Genomic DNA, 16,150 nt, shown 5'->3' with positions numbered 1-16,150 from the left:
GGCCACAGAACAACTACACTCACCAGTCCTCTAAAAATCCCTTGGAGAACAGGCTACAGCAAATGACATTACACATTCTTCCCAACAGTATCTTTCTTGCTTGTGAAATTTTGGAACGCTGCATTTTCAGTGCTCCTGCAACATGCAAACTGGACAAGCACCAGAAACCTCCATGCAAAACCAGTTCTAAAAGAAACCAACAGAAGCACCTGCTACTTTCTAATGCCTGTCACTGTGCGGTATTTGTCATAGAGGCATACAAAAATGTTTGTTTATTAACCCTTGGCCTCGCTGTAGGAAGCAGAATATAGATAAACTCCCTAATTACTACCTAGTGATACTACAAGATGATGAACAGCATCTGACACTTTGTGAAGCAACAAAGTAGTGGCATTCAAGAGGTGGAGTAACACAAAACAAAATTAACCTCTTCCCAAAACTGAAAATGAATGTCTACATTTAAGGCCTGATACAGCTTGATTCACACTTATTTCTGATTATACCGTTGAACTTCCCACAGCAGAATGAACTAACAGCTCTTCCAGTCTCAAGTAAAATCAGCAAAACACCCTGAAATTTTTACACGCCCCACCAGCACGGCACCGCCAGCAGCAGCAAAGGTCTGCGTGCCCCTCGCTGACCAGTCCAGCACCAAGCCTTACCAGCACTGCACCCCACTGAGGTGCCTGCCATGCGGCCACTGCGATGCCAAGGCACTCCAGGAACCACGCGGCACCCTACTAAACCCCCATTCAAGCATCTTTCTTAGGATTACGCTTTCGCCATCTCCCAAGTCTCACCAGGACAAACTGGGCCGAAAACCCTCGGACACACTGTATGCTGACGGCAGCCAGCCAGTGAAAGAGTAACTTCTTGGGCCTGACTGCCTACAGAAAAACCTGTGAGTAAAGACTGAATTATGATTACTTCTGCAATTAGATGACAATAAACAAGAGAAATTTTAAATTAAGAGTTCTCTGCTTTCACTAATTAAACTGTTTTGTTGATACTGCTGAAGACTGATACTAGTCATTATTACCTCATTAATCCACCAGATCTAAATCTCCTAATGCCTTCTGCCACGAGGGTGAAGAACATGAATTAGGCATTTGCCTAGGAGGGTCTGGGCTGTCAGCAGGCACTGGATACATCCGAGCTGGCGGTTTCCCATGTTTGCAATACAGCTTTCAGCCCAGAAAAACAAGAAGCTCATGCCTATCTGGCACGTGGCACAGCCATGCTTCACAACACTTCTGAGACAACGAGCATAAAGGAGGATTTTCCGCGTAAATGAAAAGAAATCACAAAGCAAGGCTGTTCCCACCACAGGGAATGCTGGCGCTGTGCAGTGCATGTATGGAAACCATACCCTCCTCTGCAGCTGAGGGGAGTTTTCACAGGACAGCTTTAACACCGTTTCCTTACTCAAGTGAATTACAAATTGCTCACATCATGCCCCAACTTTGCCCACCAATTCAACTGCCTCATGGTAAAACAGAACATCTTTGGACTCAGACCCCTGCCCACCATTCAAAATAAATTTAATCCAACGATGGCTTTAAGGAAATGAGACAATAAATATGCCCTGTCACTTCATCTTTCATATCATATCAGAGTACGAAATCTGTAGCCTGTAGCCCAAGTAAGTAACAGCAGCACAATCCTACACTTTTAGGTGTCGCGTAAACTACACAGGCTCCACAATAACCGCTATTTCATACGTACAACGTGCAGGCTGTAACTTTTCAAAATTTTCTCAGGTCTAGAGACTAACTGGTTATGAAACTTTGAACATTCAGTCATCACCATTGCTCTTCTATTTAAACATCTTCTGTTTCAACTAAGGCTGAAGAAGTTATGTAGCTTAGAAAGCCCAGCTTTTAAATCCAGGGCAGTCCAATTCCATTTTAGTTTTCAGTCTACATCTGCTCCGAAGCCTGCCGAGGAAAGCAGAGTGACACAAATTTGACGCTGCGAAAGCACGCGCTGCCCCCGCAGCCCCCCGCCCCGGTGGGTGCCGCGCTCCCCAGCCGCCCAGCCCCACCAGCAGGGACACACACACACACACACACCCCGCTTTCTGTGCCGCCGCGTCACAATCTTCCACCGGCAGCACTTCTGTCACCCACTTCAGTGCAACTGGGGACGCCAAGCCTTTGACTTCTTTCTCATGTATCTACGTTAAATTGCCGCAGCACTGTTTTCCATCAGCAGGGCGGGCAGGGGTCAGGTCCCCCCGCCGGCCGGCGCTGCGATCCCCGGCCCCGGGCTCTGCCCCTCAAACTTCCCCCGCAGCAGTAAGCACCGTCAGTTAATTATTCATCAAGCAAACTGTTTCCTTGTTGTCACTTTGGAACGTGCCGTTTCATTAGAACCTCTTTCCCACAGCGCTAACGAGGATCCCGGCCGGTTCTTTGTTCGGCGCCGCCGTTCCCCGCCCGGGCCCGGCCCCACGCAGGGCCGCCCCCGCTCGGCACCCCCGGCCCCGGTGCAGCCAGCGCTCCGGCACAGGTCCCCCGCAAAAAAACAACGGAAATAAATAATTTCTGGAAAAAAACAATCATGTATTTTTCTAAAATAACCATGTTATAGAGAAGACATCCCCGCATTTTTCTCTTCCACTACGCTGGCATCTTACCGAACCGACCTGTTTGCAGTAACTCGGGGCAAAACAAAGTTCGCAATTCAAGAACTTTCTCCAAAACCGAAGCCCGCCCCCCAAGCCCCCAGGCCGAAGCCCAGCGCCCCGTCCCCGCGGTAAGGCGGGAGCCGCCACGGGGTCGGCAGCGCAGCGGCGCGCTCAGGAGGCCGCCGGGCCGCCCGCCCCCCTGGGATGCCGCCGTCGCACAGGGCGTCTAGCCGCACTCCCCGCAGCGCCCGGACACGGCCGCGGCCGCCGCACAGCGGGCGGCCCACCCCGGCCCCGCGGGCTCTGCCTGCCCCGGGCACCCGGGCCGCGCCGGGGGGAGCTCCCGGTCCACGGGCGGCGAGTCCCCCAGGCCGGGCCACCGCTCCACCAGCGCGGGCCCCGCTCTCGGCCCCACCGGGCCGGCCCGAACCCCCCCTGCCTCCACCGCGCCGCCGCCCCCGCCAGGCCGCCACCCTCGGGGCCCACCGCAGCAGCCGCGCCGGGGGAGGCCGCGCCGGGCCGGGGGCAGCCGCGCCGCGGGCACCTGCCGCCGCCGTCGGCACTCACCTCTGGCATGCCCGCGGGCGGGCGGCGGCCCGGCCCGGGCACGGCGGTGGCGGCCCGGCCCAGTCAGGGGCGCATGCTGTCAGCGCCGCCGGCGCGGCGGGCGGGCGGGAGGCGGCGGCAGCGGCCCGGGCTCCCCGCGCCGGCCCCGGCCCCCGCTTCCGCCGCCGCCCCCGCCCGTCCGGAAGCGCGCCGCGGCCCCGCGGGCAGCCCCGCGCCCCGGCAGGCCCTCGGCGGGGGCCCGGCTCGGCCGCACTCACCTAAGCCCGGCACAGCCTCCGGGATCCGGGCGCAGCGAAGCCAAGGGAGAGGTGAAGAGCGGGGGCGTCGCGAGCTGCTCTCCCCCGGGGACTCGCCTCCCTCATCCTCCCCGCGGCGGCGCGGCCCGGCGCCTCATGAGTCACGGTGCCCGAGCCCCAGCACACGTGCCCGGCCCCGCCGCCGCCTCCGGTTTCGGAGGAAAGGGAAAAAGGAAAAAAAAAAAAAAAAAAAAAAAAAAAAAAAAAAAAAAGGCAAAGCAGGGGGAGGGAAGCGAGGGGGAAATGTCACCGGCAACACCGCTCCGCTGGCACCGCCGCCCGGGACGGGCCCGTGTCTCCAGGCCCGTGGGGCGGCGGGGCCGGGCTCCCTCCGGAGCCACCAGAATACCGCGCCCCACCCCCGTCCCGCTTCCCGCCTTTCTGCAGCTTGGCAAACACCGCGGCGCAGAGCGGCCATGGCCCCGGCCAGGCCAGCCCCGAGGCTGGCAGCTGCACTCCCAGGCCCTGTGCCATCTGCCATGCTGCTCTCCACAGGAGGCCTCTCCGGCCAGAGCTGGTGGCCGGCACCCACCACGGCGGCCGGGCGCTGTGCTGAGCCTCCCTGGGCACCACAGAGACCCAGCGTGCCTGCAGGAAAAGGAGCTACAACAGCACAGGTCAGTCTGGCATGGCATCAGTCTGACCTTGCCCGGCCACCCACATCCAGGGCCACGTGCGAAGGCACCCCAACAAAGCAGTCTGGTGCTTGGGGGACAGGAGAGGGATGTATACCTAAACATGGGACCAGAGGCAGGCTGCCAGGTGGGGGGGGCGCGGGGGCACACACAGGGTCCGGTCCCACCAGTGTCAGCCCACCAGGATGCAAGAAGTGGGACAGGAGCTCTGGGAATGGTGGTGGGGTCGAAATGATGGAAAGACCTGGAAACAGCCCGCTCATGCCAAGACTGAGGGAAGCACAGCAACCATCTTCCAAGATTTAAGGACACTGCAAAGTGCAGGAAACAATCTCGTGTCTGTGTCAGTGGTGGTGAGGACGAGAAGATAGGCTTAAACTGCAGGGAGAGAGACTCGGCTGGACTCAGAGGGTAAAAAAAGGACTGACAAGGGTACTAAATCAGGGTTAGGCACTCATCTGGAGGAGTGATTCAAGTACGCTCCATTCCGCCAGGGGCAAGGGAATGGATTAAGTGACCTTTTGTCATCCCTTTTCCAGATCTTTCTTCCTCTGACCCTGATGAGGTTTACTCTTTTGATCTATACTTCTCTTTTATAGCATGCAGTCTGCTCCATCCCCAAGGCACGCCATACACCTCTTACATTGTTAATTCTTCTTCCTTTTGCCATTTACCATAAAAGAGTCTTGTGCCTTTGAAAACTTTTTCAGTTCTTTATGTTTTATCATTTTAATAAAACCAGTGGCAGCATTCCCTGACTTCGTCTTTTCATATCAAGGCAGCAGTCATGTATTAGCCAAAATCACACCCAAACCCTGCAAATATTTGCCATCATTCCAGGAGACATATGCTTAGTATTTTTTTCCAAAGTAGTATATCATCTGAAGCAACTGTTTATTGACAAGGATGAGTGCGTTTCGATGCAAATACACACACGTTTTCAAAAAACCTCCATTATTCTCTTTTCCCTTAAACTTTTAATTTCAATTTCTGTTTTCTTCCATAGGCAACAATTCTGAGAACCGTTGCCTCATGGTGAGCGCTCCAACAGCTTCTGTCCTTCCCTGGTCCCCATCACTAAATGTAACGGTAGGACAAATAGTCAAGACAAGGAAATACCCCTTTCCCCCTCCATGAGCAGCTCCCATGGGTGCCAGGCCCAGGCCGGTGCCCAGTCACCAGGTATGGGGGCAGCGGGTTGCTGGTTGCCCAGCGTGGCTGCCCACAGCCACTGCTGCCAGCCCCGTGCTCCCACCTCTCTTCAGGAATGGCAGTGGCCACAGGGATCTTCCACTGAGGCTTTAACCACTCTTGGGCTGGGAAAGCATTCTAAAACAGGCATGTCAAATGCTCGCAGCTCCACCTCCATAGAGCTTTCTCCTCGCTTTGGCTGTGAAAATTAAGATCCATCAAATAAAAGAGTGTTCACAAGAGAGAGAGTGTGAATCCTACAGATGAGTCCTGCTGCCAGTGTAATCGACACCATGCCAAAAAGACATCATAACATTTACAAGGAGGCAATTTTTTCTGAAGTTCCGTAGTTGGTACGCATCGGTCCTTTACCAGCAGGTATGGCAGCATGGGGGTATGCACAGTGAGATAAGGGGTTTAGGGACTGCTGCAAGGAGTGGGGTACCATGCACTTCAGAAGTAAAACACAGAAAGGCTATAGAAGGCTTTTCCATGGGGTTAAGTTTTCAAATTTGGTCCAGTCTCCCTTCTGGTGCCCTAACAGCTCAGGCCAGCGCCCCAGCACCCAGGTCCAAAGGAGCTGGTTTAACACTGCAGTGCACATGCTGCGCAGGGTGCCTGGTGCCCCACACCTCTCTTGCTGCTCACCTCCTTTCGTGTGGAAACACCAGATACTCCAAGCACCTCTGTCCTTTACACCTTATGCTCCTGGGTGACTTTATTCTGAATTCCAATCCCTCTGTTCTTCACTATTTTTGGCATTACTACCACACTACGTTCCCTTGAGCAGCAGCGTGCAGTGGCCGCAGCAATGCTTGGGGTGGGTGCTGTGACAAGCAGCGGTGGTGCAGCCATGCTCTGTTGCCAGAAAATAAACCCACAACCTGCTTCCCCCAAGCAGGCTCCTATTTTCAGATGTGGTTTAATTTCAGCCTCTGTTTCCACAGCCTGGGACTCCCATGCCATGTATGTGAGGCTGATGTTCATCCCCAGACAACACAAATAGTGACTACAGGAAAACTATGAGGCACATCAACGTCAGAGAAGACCAGGAAAAAGACACAGTATTTACCTCCAATATCGGGAGCACAACTCGCTTGTGTTAAACATCATCAACACAGACACCTTGTTCCAACTTCATTTTTTCTACCCCATGCTCTGGAGGTTATAGATCTGTGAGAACTTTCCGTCTTCTCCCTCTCATGCTTGTCTTTTTCCCCCAAATCTTGTATAATTTGTATTTATGATTCTGAGTATCACTTGTTACCAGTACCCAGCTGTTCTAGAATACATTTATTTTTACCTTACAAACAAAAAAAAAATCAGCACTAAAGTGGCATCTCTACCCCAACTGAATACTACTGTTACTCATTTATAGATACCAAGCTTCTGTTGACTTCTGAAATTTCAAGTGATTGCTCAGAACTACCTCCCCCACATCCTTCAATCTGTAACAGAATAAGCCACATCACTTTGCTGTTTGCTTTGACATTTATTAGGCTTGGGACTAGAAGAAATCTGCCTTTAAATATGCTTTTTTCCCTAATCCATACTTGGGGCTGAACTGAGCAGACTTAGTTTTGTGAAATGAGATGATAATGCACTTCTCAGCTTTAATGAATAATTCCTCACTTTGGGAGACAAATAGTATTACCTGCGCACAAGATTTGAACTCTAGCTGTTTCCTTTGTAAGACTTTTTATTGTATTACACAGCCTGGCATGAGTATAATTAACTTTTCTTTTTGCGTGCTCTGATCACACCCTGCAACAGACCGCATGGCACTTCTGAACCCACTGTTGGAAACAGGATGCCTCTACTGTTCCCGCCGCAGGGACTGCTCAGGCCGAGCAGCCTCGGGGAGCGTCCTGGAGGGCCGAGCACCCACGGAAACAAAGGCATGTCACTGGCTGGGAGAGCTTTCCGATATACCTGTTTATCTTTTGGGGCTTTTTAACAGAAACCGTAAAACTTTTTTACAGAGACTGTAAAGATGTAAAAGAAACATTCATTTTTCCCCTCTCAGGAAAAGATGCTGTGAATTTACACTTGTGTTTAAAATTTAATCCAGATCAATAAAAAAATCCACAAATCAATAAAAAAATCAATAAAAAAGTATCCCATCATGGTTTTACATTTGCCTGACCTTCATGACTTCACCTGTCATTATATAAAGCAGCAGTGGTATAGATGTACTGCTCAGATAACTTCAGCATTGGTTGCACACACCTTGGTAGTCTCTGGGAAGGAATATTGTAATGGATCATTTGTTGCTTTTCCTGTTTCTGTTCCATCACAAAGAAATACACGAGGCTGTTTCCTCTCTGTACGTTTACATCAGTATGCTGCGCATGTTCAAAGCGGTTGGTTCGGTCACAAAGTTTTCTGTACAAATTCCTCACTGCCCAGATTTCTCTTAAATAACTTCAGTAGGCCACCATCTGCACAAATGATCTTTTCCATGCACAGAGCTACCTTGAAAAAAAAATTAAAACAAAACCCTGCTGTCTAAACTGTGCCTCCTTGTCTGGCCTCACCAGCGGCAGAGCGGGCACATGGGCACCAAGATGCTCACAGCGGGAATAGCAGCTCCTTCCCCAGCCCCTCCACCCCCAGTTTAAAGGGCCTGGCTCCACAGCCCTTTCTTGGTTGCACTGGGAATTGGGTTCATTTAGTTTCACTTTCCCATCAAGTCCATTTCCATGTGGCAGCACACAGTGACCTGCCTGCTGGGTTTGGTACTTGGGGGCGGCAGCCCTGCCCTGGCCAGGCACTTCTGGTGCTGGCTTCCACGAGGAGCCCTGCTCCAACGCCTCCCGCCCCCCTCTCTGACACAGCCCGGCTCCGCTTTGCCTTATCATCACGTTTGCACCCTGTTCATCTGTGAGGTCGTTTCTCACTACATCCTGTGAAGCAGACGTGTTCTTTCACACAGGTTTATAAAGGTTACAGGCGGCAGAACCTCAGAGTGCAGAAGCCAAGCACAAGCTCTGCAGTAACAAGATGTCCAGGCAGGACAGGGTAAAGAGGAAACCGGGCTGAAATCTCAGATCCAGGGGTCTCCCAGATTATCATCCAATAATGATAACCACTACCATCAGGATACAAGACGATGGACTAATCTTACAGCAGAGAAAGAGAACAAAATAGGTCATCATACACTTATCTTCTTATGTCATTCAAACAAAAAGAGCTAAATTAGGAGACAAGGGAAGAGGGAAACATGTTGTGTACAGAGAAAATATTCTGAGTAATATTTTATGTTTTAGAGTCACTATGTGCTCCACTATGCGGAGCAGAAAAGAGGAACCTTCCTGGCTGAGCAAATGCAGCCCTGGCTCAAATGAAGGAAGAGCCTGACTTCCAGAATTCTGCAACGGCTGCCTGCCCTTCCCTCTGCAGCACGGCCTGGAGGGGCGCGGGGCCAGCAACGGGCCCAGGCCAGCCAAAGCCCTGCAAGCACGGCAGAGGGACACCAGTGTGTCCCGCGTGCCCCAGGTGAGGGCTGCTGTCGGCATCCTCTTCACAGCTACACCTCAAGGAGAATAAAAGCACATCCCACTTCAGTCCCTGCTTCAAAATGGCCTGAAGGGAAAGGTTTACAGGGAAGACCCTGAGTCGTGCTGTAACAGGCATGGCATTAGGGACATAAAGTGAAAATATGTTTAGATTTTCTCTTTGTCGTTACAAATGCAATAAATACTCTGAAAGATGACTTCAGCCTGCAGAATTAGGAAGCTGGTATTATGGATGCCTTATAGATCATTCCTAGCCCTTCCTTAGAGGTCGGTTTCTGAAGACATTCAGTATGGCAGGACAAGGTGACCCATGACACACAAACCACAGCTGCTTTAAGCAGCGACTCAGCAACCATCTTTCAATTGTTACTCCATAAAAGCAGCCACCCTGGCAGCCCGCTGCCCACCCACGAAGCTGCGGGGGCCCTATAGAGGCTTGGTGCCTATAGGCGGGCAGGCACAGATGACTGGAGGTGCGCAAACAGGGGCGCACGCAGCCAGCCGGGTCCAACGCCTCCAGCTCGGCTTGCACCAGCACTTTACTTCACACCCCAACTCCCTCCTGAGTAAGGCTGTAAATCAAATGGAGATCTTGTAAATCAAACAGCAACATCAACAAGAAAAAAAAGTAGGGTAAGAACCTAACTGAATTCAGAACTAGCCCAAAACATCCCTGGGCTGCAGGCAGCGGTGTGACCAGTGCTGGGCGGGCGCAGCCTGGATGCATTGGCAGCACTGCCAGGGTCGGTGCACCAGCAGCTGCTGCACTCCCCACGGCACCCCAGGCACGGGGAGGTTTGTCCAGCAGCACAGGCACTCCCAGCTGCTCACCCAGAAGCAAAGCTGCTCTCAAGATTTACAGTAACATAGCACTTAACGGATAACTGCATGAAGAGCTCCACAGTCTCCTTTGCCATCTGACCCCCATCCGCACAGTGACCACGGCAGCAGCGGCTGCTCTTCGCTGCAGAGCAACTGCAGAGCTCCTGCCGCGGGGAGCGCGAGGTGCTGCTGTACCTGTCTGTTAAACAGGCAAATGCCAATCTCATTGCAAATCCATCTAGCTGCAAATGTCTTGTGCCTTCATTTTATCATACCAAATAGCTGTGATACGATAGTCACAAAATAAACCTTGTACTCTATTTTTCCTTTTTTTACCCCTAGCCTTCATTAAAGGCAGATATGCAGGTTACTTCAAACACAGACTAAACACCATTGCCATCCTGGAGAAACTATTTGCTTCCTTATGCCCCTAATTTGTTCAGCACTCACAAAACTCAAGTTCCCCAAAATGTACATTTCAGCCTTGCCCATAAAGCAAGCAATGGTTACATCTCCGCTAGCACAGGGCAGCTTCTGAAGCAACGAACTTCCGCTTCTGCTTCTCCGCGGCACGGAGGCCATCGCTTCCGTGCTGCCCTGCTAAAACATTTTTATTTTCCCCCCACCCCGGTTTAACAATATTACCTGCATGCACATTTTAGTAAAGATAATGTGCACATTTCAGACTTTGGCCTCCCTTTGTATTGTCCTTTTATTTTAAAGCCTCCTGCAGCTACTAAGTGGTAATATTTTTGTTAAAAGTAATAAAATACTTAAAATCTCTACTAGTCTGCAAGCATATAAACAAGTAAAATTCACGCTGCTAATTTCATGGCAAATATTTACTGTATACGCTATGCCTTTTCTGCTTTCTGCAAAGATGGTGTCTTTACTGCCCTTCAGCTGGTGCTGGACCCCAGCCAGCAGCACCAGGGTCCACCCGCACCCCAGCTTCCCCGGGGAGCAGCATGGGTGCCCGGCCCGGGTGGAGCCTGCCTGCAACCCAGCACCCCATCTAATCATGGAAACTGGTGGGACACGAGCCTGCAGCAGCAGATTTCACAGCAGGAAACCACAGGCTCGCTCTCAGGCGATTAATGTCATTTTAATTCCTGGTAGACTTTACCGTCAACTCCCGGGGAGCAATGCTGCGAGGATAGGCACCAACCCGCCTCGCCCAGGGCTGGCGGGGACCCCCACGCCAGGGGAGCCATGCTCGGCCCACGGCACAGCCTGCATGGCGGCACAGCCATGGCGCCGGTGCCACCACCCCACCAGCTGCGCGGCCAGCCGTTCAGCCAGCCCACGGGGCTCTGGCAACACCTGAAAAATCTTCCTCTCAACTTGTCCAGCGGAGTAAGGACCGCAGGAGATTAACTGCCAAAGCAACAGTAAAACCAGAGGAAGGGAAACAGATGCCCGCGCCAGGTTTGGGCCATGTGCTGCTGGCACTGGCTCAGAGGGGTCCCGCTGCACCCCAGCGAGCACCATGGGGGCTGTGCTTTGAAATCCCATTACTACTTTAAATACTCTTCAGAACTGCAGAGTTTTGTTAAATTTTACATAACAAAATCTTACATTTAGTTTCTTTAACGCATTATTTAAACCTTCCCTAACTTCTCTTAGGATAGCAAGACCCATGTACCACAGTAGATGCAACGGAATCCAGACAGAATAAAACAATTTAGCTTCCTGAGCAACTTACCATAACCTACTAAACAACTGTACCCTATTCTGCTGCCGATTTGCATGGCCGGCAGGGGCCACAAAGTGGGGTAAAAAGCTTAATTCTTACCTGGGGCCTCCCGCGCGGGCACGATGGAGCGTGCTGCAGGCTGTGGCAGTGCAGCCACCGCCTCCGGCGTCGCAGGGCGAATTACAACATGCTTTCCTTGCAACCGCGGGACGGTGGCCTAGCAAGGGGGGAAACAGCGAAAGGCCAGAAGAAGTACGTGTTCCAATGCCTATAGGTCTAAGGATGTGAAATTAGCTATTCACAGTAGCATACGGTAGTAACCATGGCAACGGGCTGTGGTTTGCATGTATATTTTCTTAAAGAAGCAAAAATTACTTTCAGCTATTAAAAAAAGAGATGCAAGGGGAAGTGCTTTTGCATTGCAGCCGCATCTCAAGTTGCAGCGTGGCTCGCCGCCGGGGAAGCTCACGTCCCAGCACAAATGCGCACTTTGAAATGCACCAGTTGCAGACGTCTCCGCTGCGACCCGTTAATCTGCCCATGAGCATCTGGCGGGGGGGACGGGCTCAGGCTGCCCGGGGCAGAACCATCGCCCTCAGTCCCTGGGACCTGAGCGATGGCTGGGGCGGTGCCCGGGGGCTCCCTTCCTGCTGTGAGCTGCAGATAACAGCTGCCCGGCTGGCACGCTGCTGGCCTTGCCGAGCAGAGACATTTAGACCCGTTTCTGTCACTCCTGCCACAGACCCTGCCATCTCCAGGCTTCCTGCGCCAGCAACAGCCCTTCCACCAAGCCCTGCAGAGCCAGAGCCTGCTGCACGCTGCAGCGCTTGCTAGCAAGGCCCCTTGCTCAGCCCAGGGAGGGAAATGCCATCACCCCTGGCTTCAGTGCCAGCCCTGCATGACACTGCAGAGTGGCTCCCAGCCCCGGGCGCAGCACCTCGGCAGGGGCCAGCTGCCCATGGGGGGCATTGCGCAGGGTGCAGGGGCTATTGCCCAGGGCATGGGGGGCATGTGGGTGGCAGCTGGCAAGCAGCTGGCAAGCAGCAGCCCAGGCATGGCTGCACAGGAGTGCTGCCCGCCTTCCTCTCCGCTTGCCAAAGCTGCTTTCCGCAGGCAGAGCGAGAGGGCTGGGTGCCTGCAGGCTGCGGCGCACAGGACCCAAGCCTGCAAAGCAGCCTCCTTCTCAGCAGCTGCCTCCCTTAACTGCTCCTGCTTCCAGGGCATGCTGGAGGTGCAGCCTGCAGCTAGAAGTACCCCAGAAACCACTGCAAAGGGATGCTGCAGTCAACGGCAGCAGTAGTTACGGGCAGGATCTCGTTTCTTTCCACTCCTTTACTAGTGTCTAGTGTCATGATGCTGTCAGAAAGCTGGTGTCAAGGCACGGAAGTCCACCATCTCACCCTACAGGATGCTGTATGAGTGAACTGAACAGCTTTACAAGAGCCGCGCAGCACATCTCATGGCACACCACAGCAACCCCAGGCCTGGTGTGCTGGCCGAGCAGTGCCCAGCACTGGCAGCAAAGGTGGCTGCACCGGGGACAGGGGCAGGAGCAGTCTTCATCTGCACGGTTTCCTCACTGAGGCTGCTGCAAGACCTGCCCTTCAGTGCAAGGGGTTTTCTCCAGACCTGATCACGTACACTGGCATCCCTGCCACCTGAGGTGGGGTGGGCAGGCAGAAGCCGGCAGGGACAGGCAGGACCGGTGCTGGGCAATGGCCTCTCCTGGCAGCAGTGGGGGCAGCAGCACAGCCCTGCCTGCCGGGAAAGGAGAAGTCACAGCAGCAGCAGGGCTCCCTTCTGCAACCGCTGTCAAACTTCTGCCCTGTGGGCTGGTTGGAGGGAAGGCTGCCTGCAGCAGGAGCAGCCCCCAAGGTCCCCCTCCTCTGAAGGGTTTTCAGCTCTCACAAAGATCGGGGTGTTGCACACAGCACCTCTCCAGGATCTGTCGCAGGGAAAGAACAGACATAAGCAGAGCACTTAGCACAACATGTTTACTGTAATATGCTTACACTTGCTTTGCAGGCAGAGGGACTTAACTGCTAATTCCTACAGGAATTACCAAAAGCTGTTTTTCAGGGAGCAGGATGCTTCAGGTTTGATACTTGGGCACTTTATATAACACCACATTTCACCTTTACACCTGAAAATTAGGAAGTGATTTACAAACCTGGCTTTTTCCATGTTAAAAGCCCAAACAACAACTATGAATGAAACATACCTGCACATGGACAACCCTAGGAAATGTTTTTTAATAACTCACAGAGACGGGCTTTGCCAGGCAGCTGTGGTTCAATGGCGCGACATCCTCCCGTGCTGCACCCAGCCACTGTCGACCTTCCTCCCGGCCGGCCCGCACGTGGCAGGGCAGGACACCGACACCCTCTCTCCTGCTGGCAAACTCCCTGTATGGATGCTGTTAAATTGCATCAGGATTGTTTAAACTGAGGCACACAACCGAATGAGATGAGATGCTGCTACCCTGCCCACATGGAAATCCTTAACCCACAGCAGGTGTGGTGGGGAACATGTTTAATCTTTAAGTGTTAATTGCTCCTTAGTAGATAGTACATTAAAATGCATTAACTGTTTAAGAGAATTTGTACTACGGACATCTGCTAAGCAGTGAATTTTCAAATAATGTATTTATACAGCTACTGCTTCTTGGGGGAGGGGGGGGATGATGAAGACTAAGCCCACAAACTTCATGTATGTTTCATTTACAATGAAAAAGGTTAAGGAAATTTACATTGCATAGTTTATATTTTCTTTTTGAAAATTATTGACGTAAAATAGGCAAGCCACTGAGCACAGCTGGAGGAACAGGGCTGACAGGGGCAGGCAGAGGGAGAAGGCACTAAGGAGGCAGGGGAGAAACGCCAGCTGTCCCGCACACAGTTTGGTGCCAACACTACAAGGCAGAATGTGCAGTACAGTACATATATTTACAGCAAAGTGCTCCTCACAAGATATGTCACAAAAACATTATCGCTTGGTAACTATTCTTGAGCCTCCAGACACAGGTAAGCAATCAAGAGAGTTGAAAACGACCTGGTATGCCTGAATGATTTTGTGCAAATTTTCAGTACGGTAAGGCTTTTTAATCAGAGCTCTATCCCATTTAAAATCTTGGTTTTCTTCTCTCTTCAAAAGCATCACAGTTACCCCAAAATGTACCAGGACCGAACAGCATAACAGCAAATTCTGTTATCACACATCCTGCAAGACACAGGGTAAGAACTTTGGTTTCATCAGTTTTAAGAGTAAAGCCTTTTCCTTCTGGGGTTTGCATCATTAGTTTCATCAACTGACATCATTAATGTAGCAAACAGTAGGAAAACTGGAGTTACCTTCACCAGCAAAAAATGTTTCTTCCGCTAACCAGCAGTCTTTCCCAAATGGAGCGTTTGAACGTAAAGCCAGATCCAGGACTTGCAAAGTTCCAAACCTTGAGTTGTGATCTCAATTTCTAATAAATAACAAAATACACATAAATTGCAGAATGTAAATTATAAGCTGATCTGATTTTACTAAGGTTTTGGAACAGTCTTCTAAGAAATACCTATTCCTGGGGTTGTATTTGGTGCATTTTTTGCAAGGACATGGATACCATGCATGAAGAATCTATTTTTCCCATCCAGATTTTTTTCAGGCAAAGCACAGGCACGCTGGTCATTTTTCTGGGCTTTTCAGAGGTTCAGCAGCCTGCTCAGAGTAACATCTCTGACAAGGGTGAAAGGTACTCAGAAATTTCAGCCACAGAGATATGACAGATAAAATTTCCCACGGGTGCCAGCCACCGGTGTAGGAGCCCAACACGCCCTCAAGGTCTCCATCCGAACGGCAGCATCCCCAGTGAGGGGTCCTGTTCTGGTCTGAAAAATCACAGATAAAACAACAAAGATTTTCTCACTTGTCGTGAAGCTCTTGCCCTGCTGGGCACAGCACATTAGCAAACATCACCCCGCCTTGGCTCTTCAGGCAATTAATTTTAGTGTGTTATTAATACATGGGCTTATAGAGTGTTTAGAGCAGGGCCAGTACATGTTCCCTGCAGTGTCAGATACGCAGCTGGGGAAGTCTTCATGCTGTGATTAATGAGTAAAACTGTTCATTAATTACTGATAAAAGATGAACTCATTGGCACACTTTTGCTCAGACTGTCATTTGCTTTGCTGTGTTTCTTCTGCATGGAGCTGAAGTGTCTCCAACACCAGACTGCTTGGGAGATATATAGTGGCAGGTCAGATGACAACGCTTTCTGTCTAGCTCTTTTCCTTCTTTATTATTATTAAAAAGTCGTTCAAAGCCTGAGCTCTCTCTCAGGCCTTATTCCACAGATATTAAAAAAATGAGCTCCTTTGGAAGGGCTTTCTTCTCTCTCTCGAAGGTTTCCTGCAGCAGTGCTCCCCGAGAGGATAGCCGGACCTGAGCATGGCGCGGCTGTCTGCCTCCCACACCTGCTGGGCCATCGGCACTGCCTGGCAGCTTGCCGGTGTGTTCGGCGCCTTCCCTGGCTAAAGCGGCAGCGCCGCGAGGGACTCATTGCTGGGGAGATGCCGGTATCACACACACGGGAACGCCACACCAGAGTGTGGAACAGGACGTGAAAGCAGAAGAGCTAAGCAGAATACTTTCTTTCCCTACAAATGCCATTAGCGATTGCTAACGCCATGAAGGAAGGGTCTCCAGAGCATGCCACCAACGTGTCTGCTGCCAGGGCTGTGCCGGGGCCCCGTGTGCCGTCCCCTCATGTTCCATCCCCAGGGCAGATGCCCACCCCAGGGCTGGTGCCA

The 16,150-nt window shown here is 51.8% G+C and overlaps 2 protein-coding genes and 1 long non-coding RNA gene across 19 annotated transcripts in view; 1 reads left to right on the top strand and 2 right to left on the bottom strand.

The window, feature by feature from the left end:
- The window catches only part of MBNL1 (muscleblind like splicing regulator 1), a 111,596-nt gene extending 98,390 nt beyond the window's left edge, over window positions 1–13,206 (bottom strand). For 4 of the 17 annotated variants that reach the window (XM_056358331.1, XM_056358339.1, XM_056358343.1 and 1 more), the window contains exon 1: window positions 11,454–13,198. Coding sequence is in view for 1 of the 17 variants with exons in the window: in XM_056358344.1 (XP_056214319.1) it covers window positions 3,197–3,205 (9 nt within the window). In the remaining 16 variants the exon portion in view is untranslated. Of the gene's footprint in view, window positions 1–3,196; window positions 3,346–3,453; window positions 3,599–11,453 lie in introns of those variants that run through there. The other 13 variants (XM_056358346.1, XM_056358338.1, XM_056358348.1 and 10 more) reach the window with 10 other exon arrangements.
- The window catches only part of AADAC (arylacetamide deacetylase), a 74,563-nt gene that overhangs the window by 6,308 nt on the left and 52,105 nt on the right, over window positions 1–16,150 (bottom strand). The window lies entirely within an intron of this gene.
- Window positions 3,810–7,817, top strand: LOC130158048 (uncharacterized). Its single transcript, XR_008825140.1, has 2 exons — window positions 3,810–4,109; window positions 6,266–7,817. It is a non-coding gene; the product is annotated as an uncharacterized LOC130158048 (long non-coding RNA).

Source organism: Falco biarmicus, chromosome 13 (genome assembly GCF_023638135.1).
Source record: "Falco biarmicus isolate bFalBia1 chromosome 13, bFalBia1.pri, whole genome shotgun sequence".
Taxonomy (NCBI): Eukaryota; Metazoa; Chordata; class Aves; order Falconiformes; family Falconidae; genus Falco; species Falco biarmicus.
Note: the sequence above shows the minus strand (reverse complement) of the source record. Positions and strands in the feature narration are given on the sequence as shown.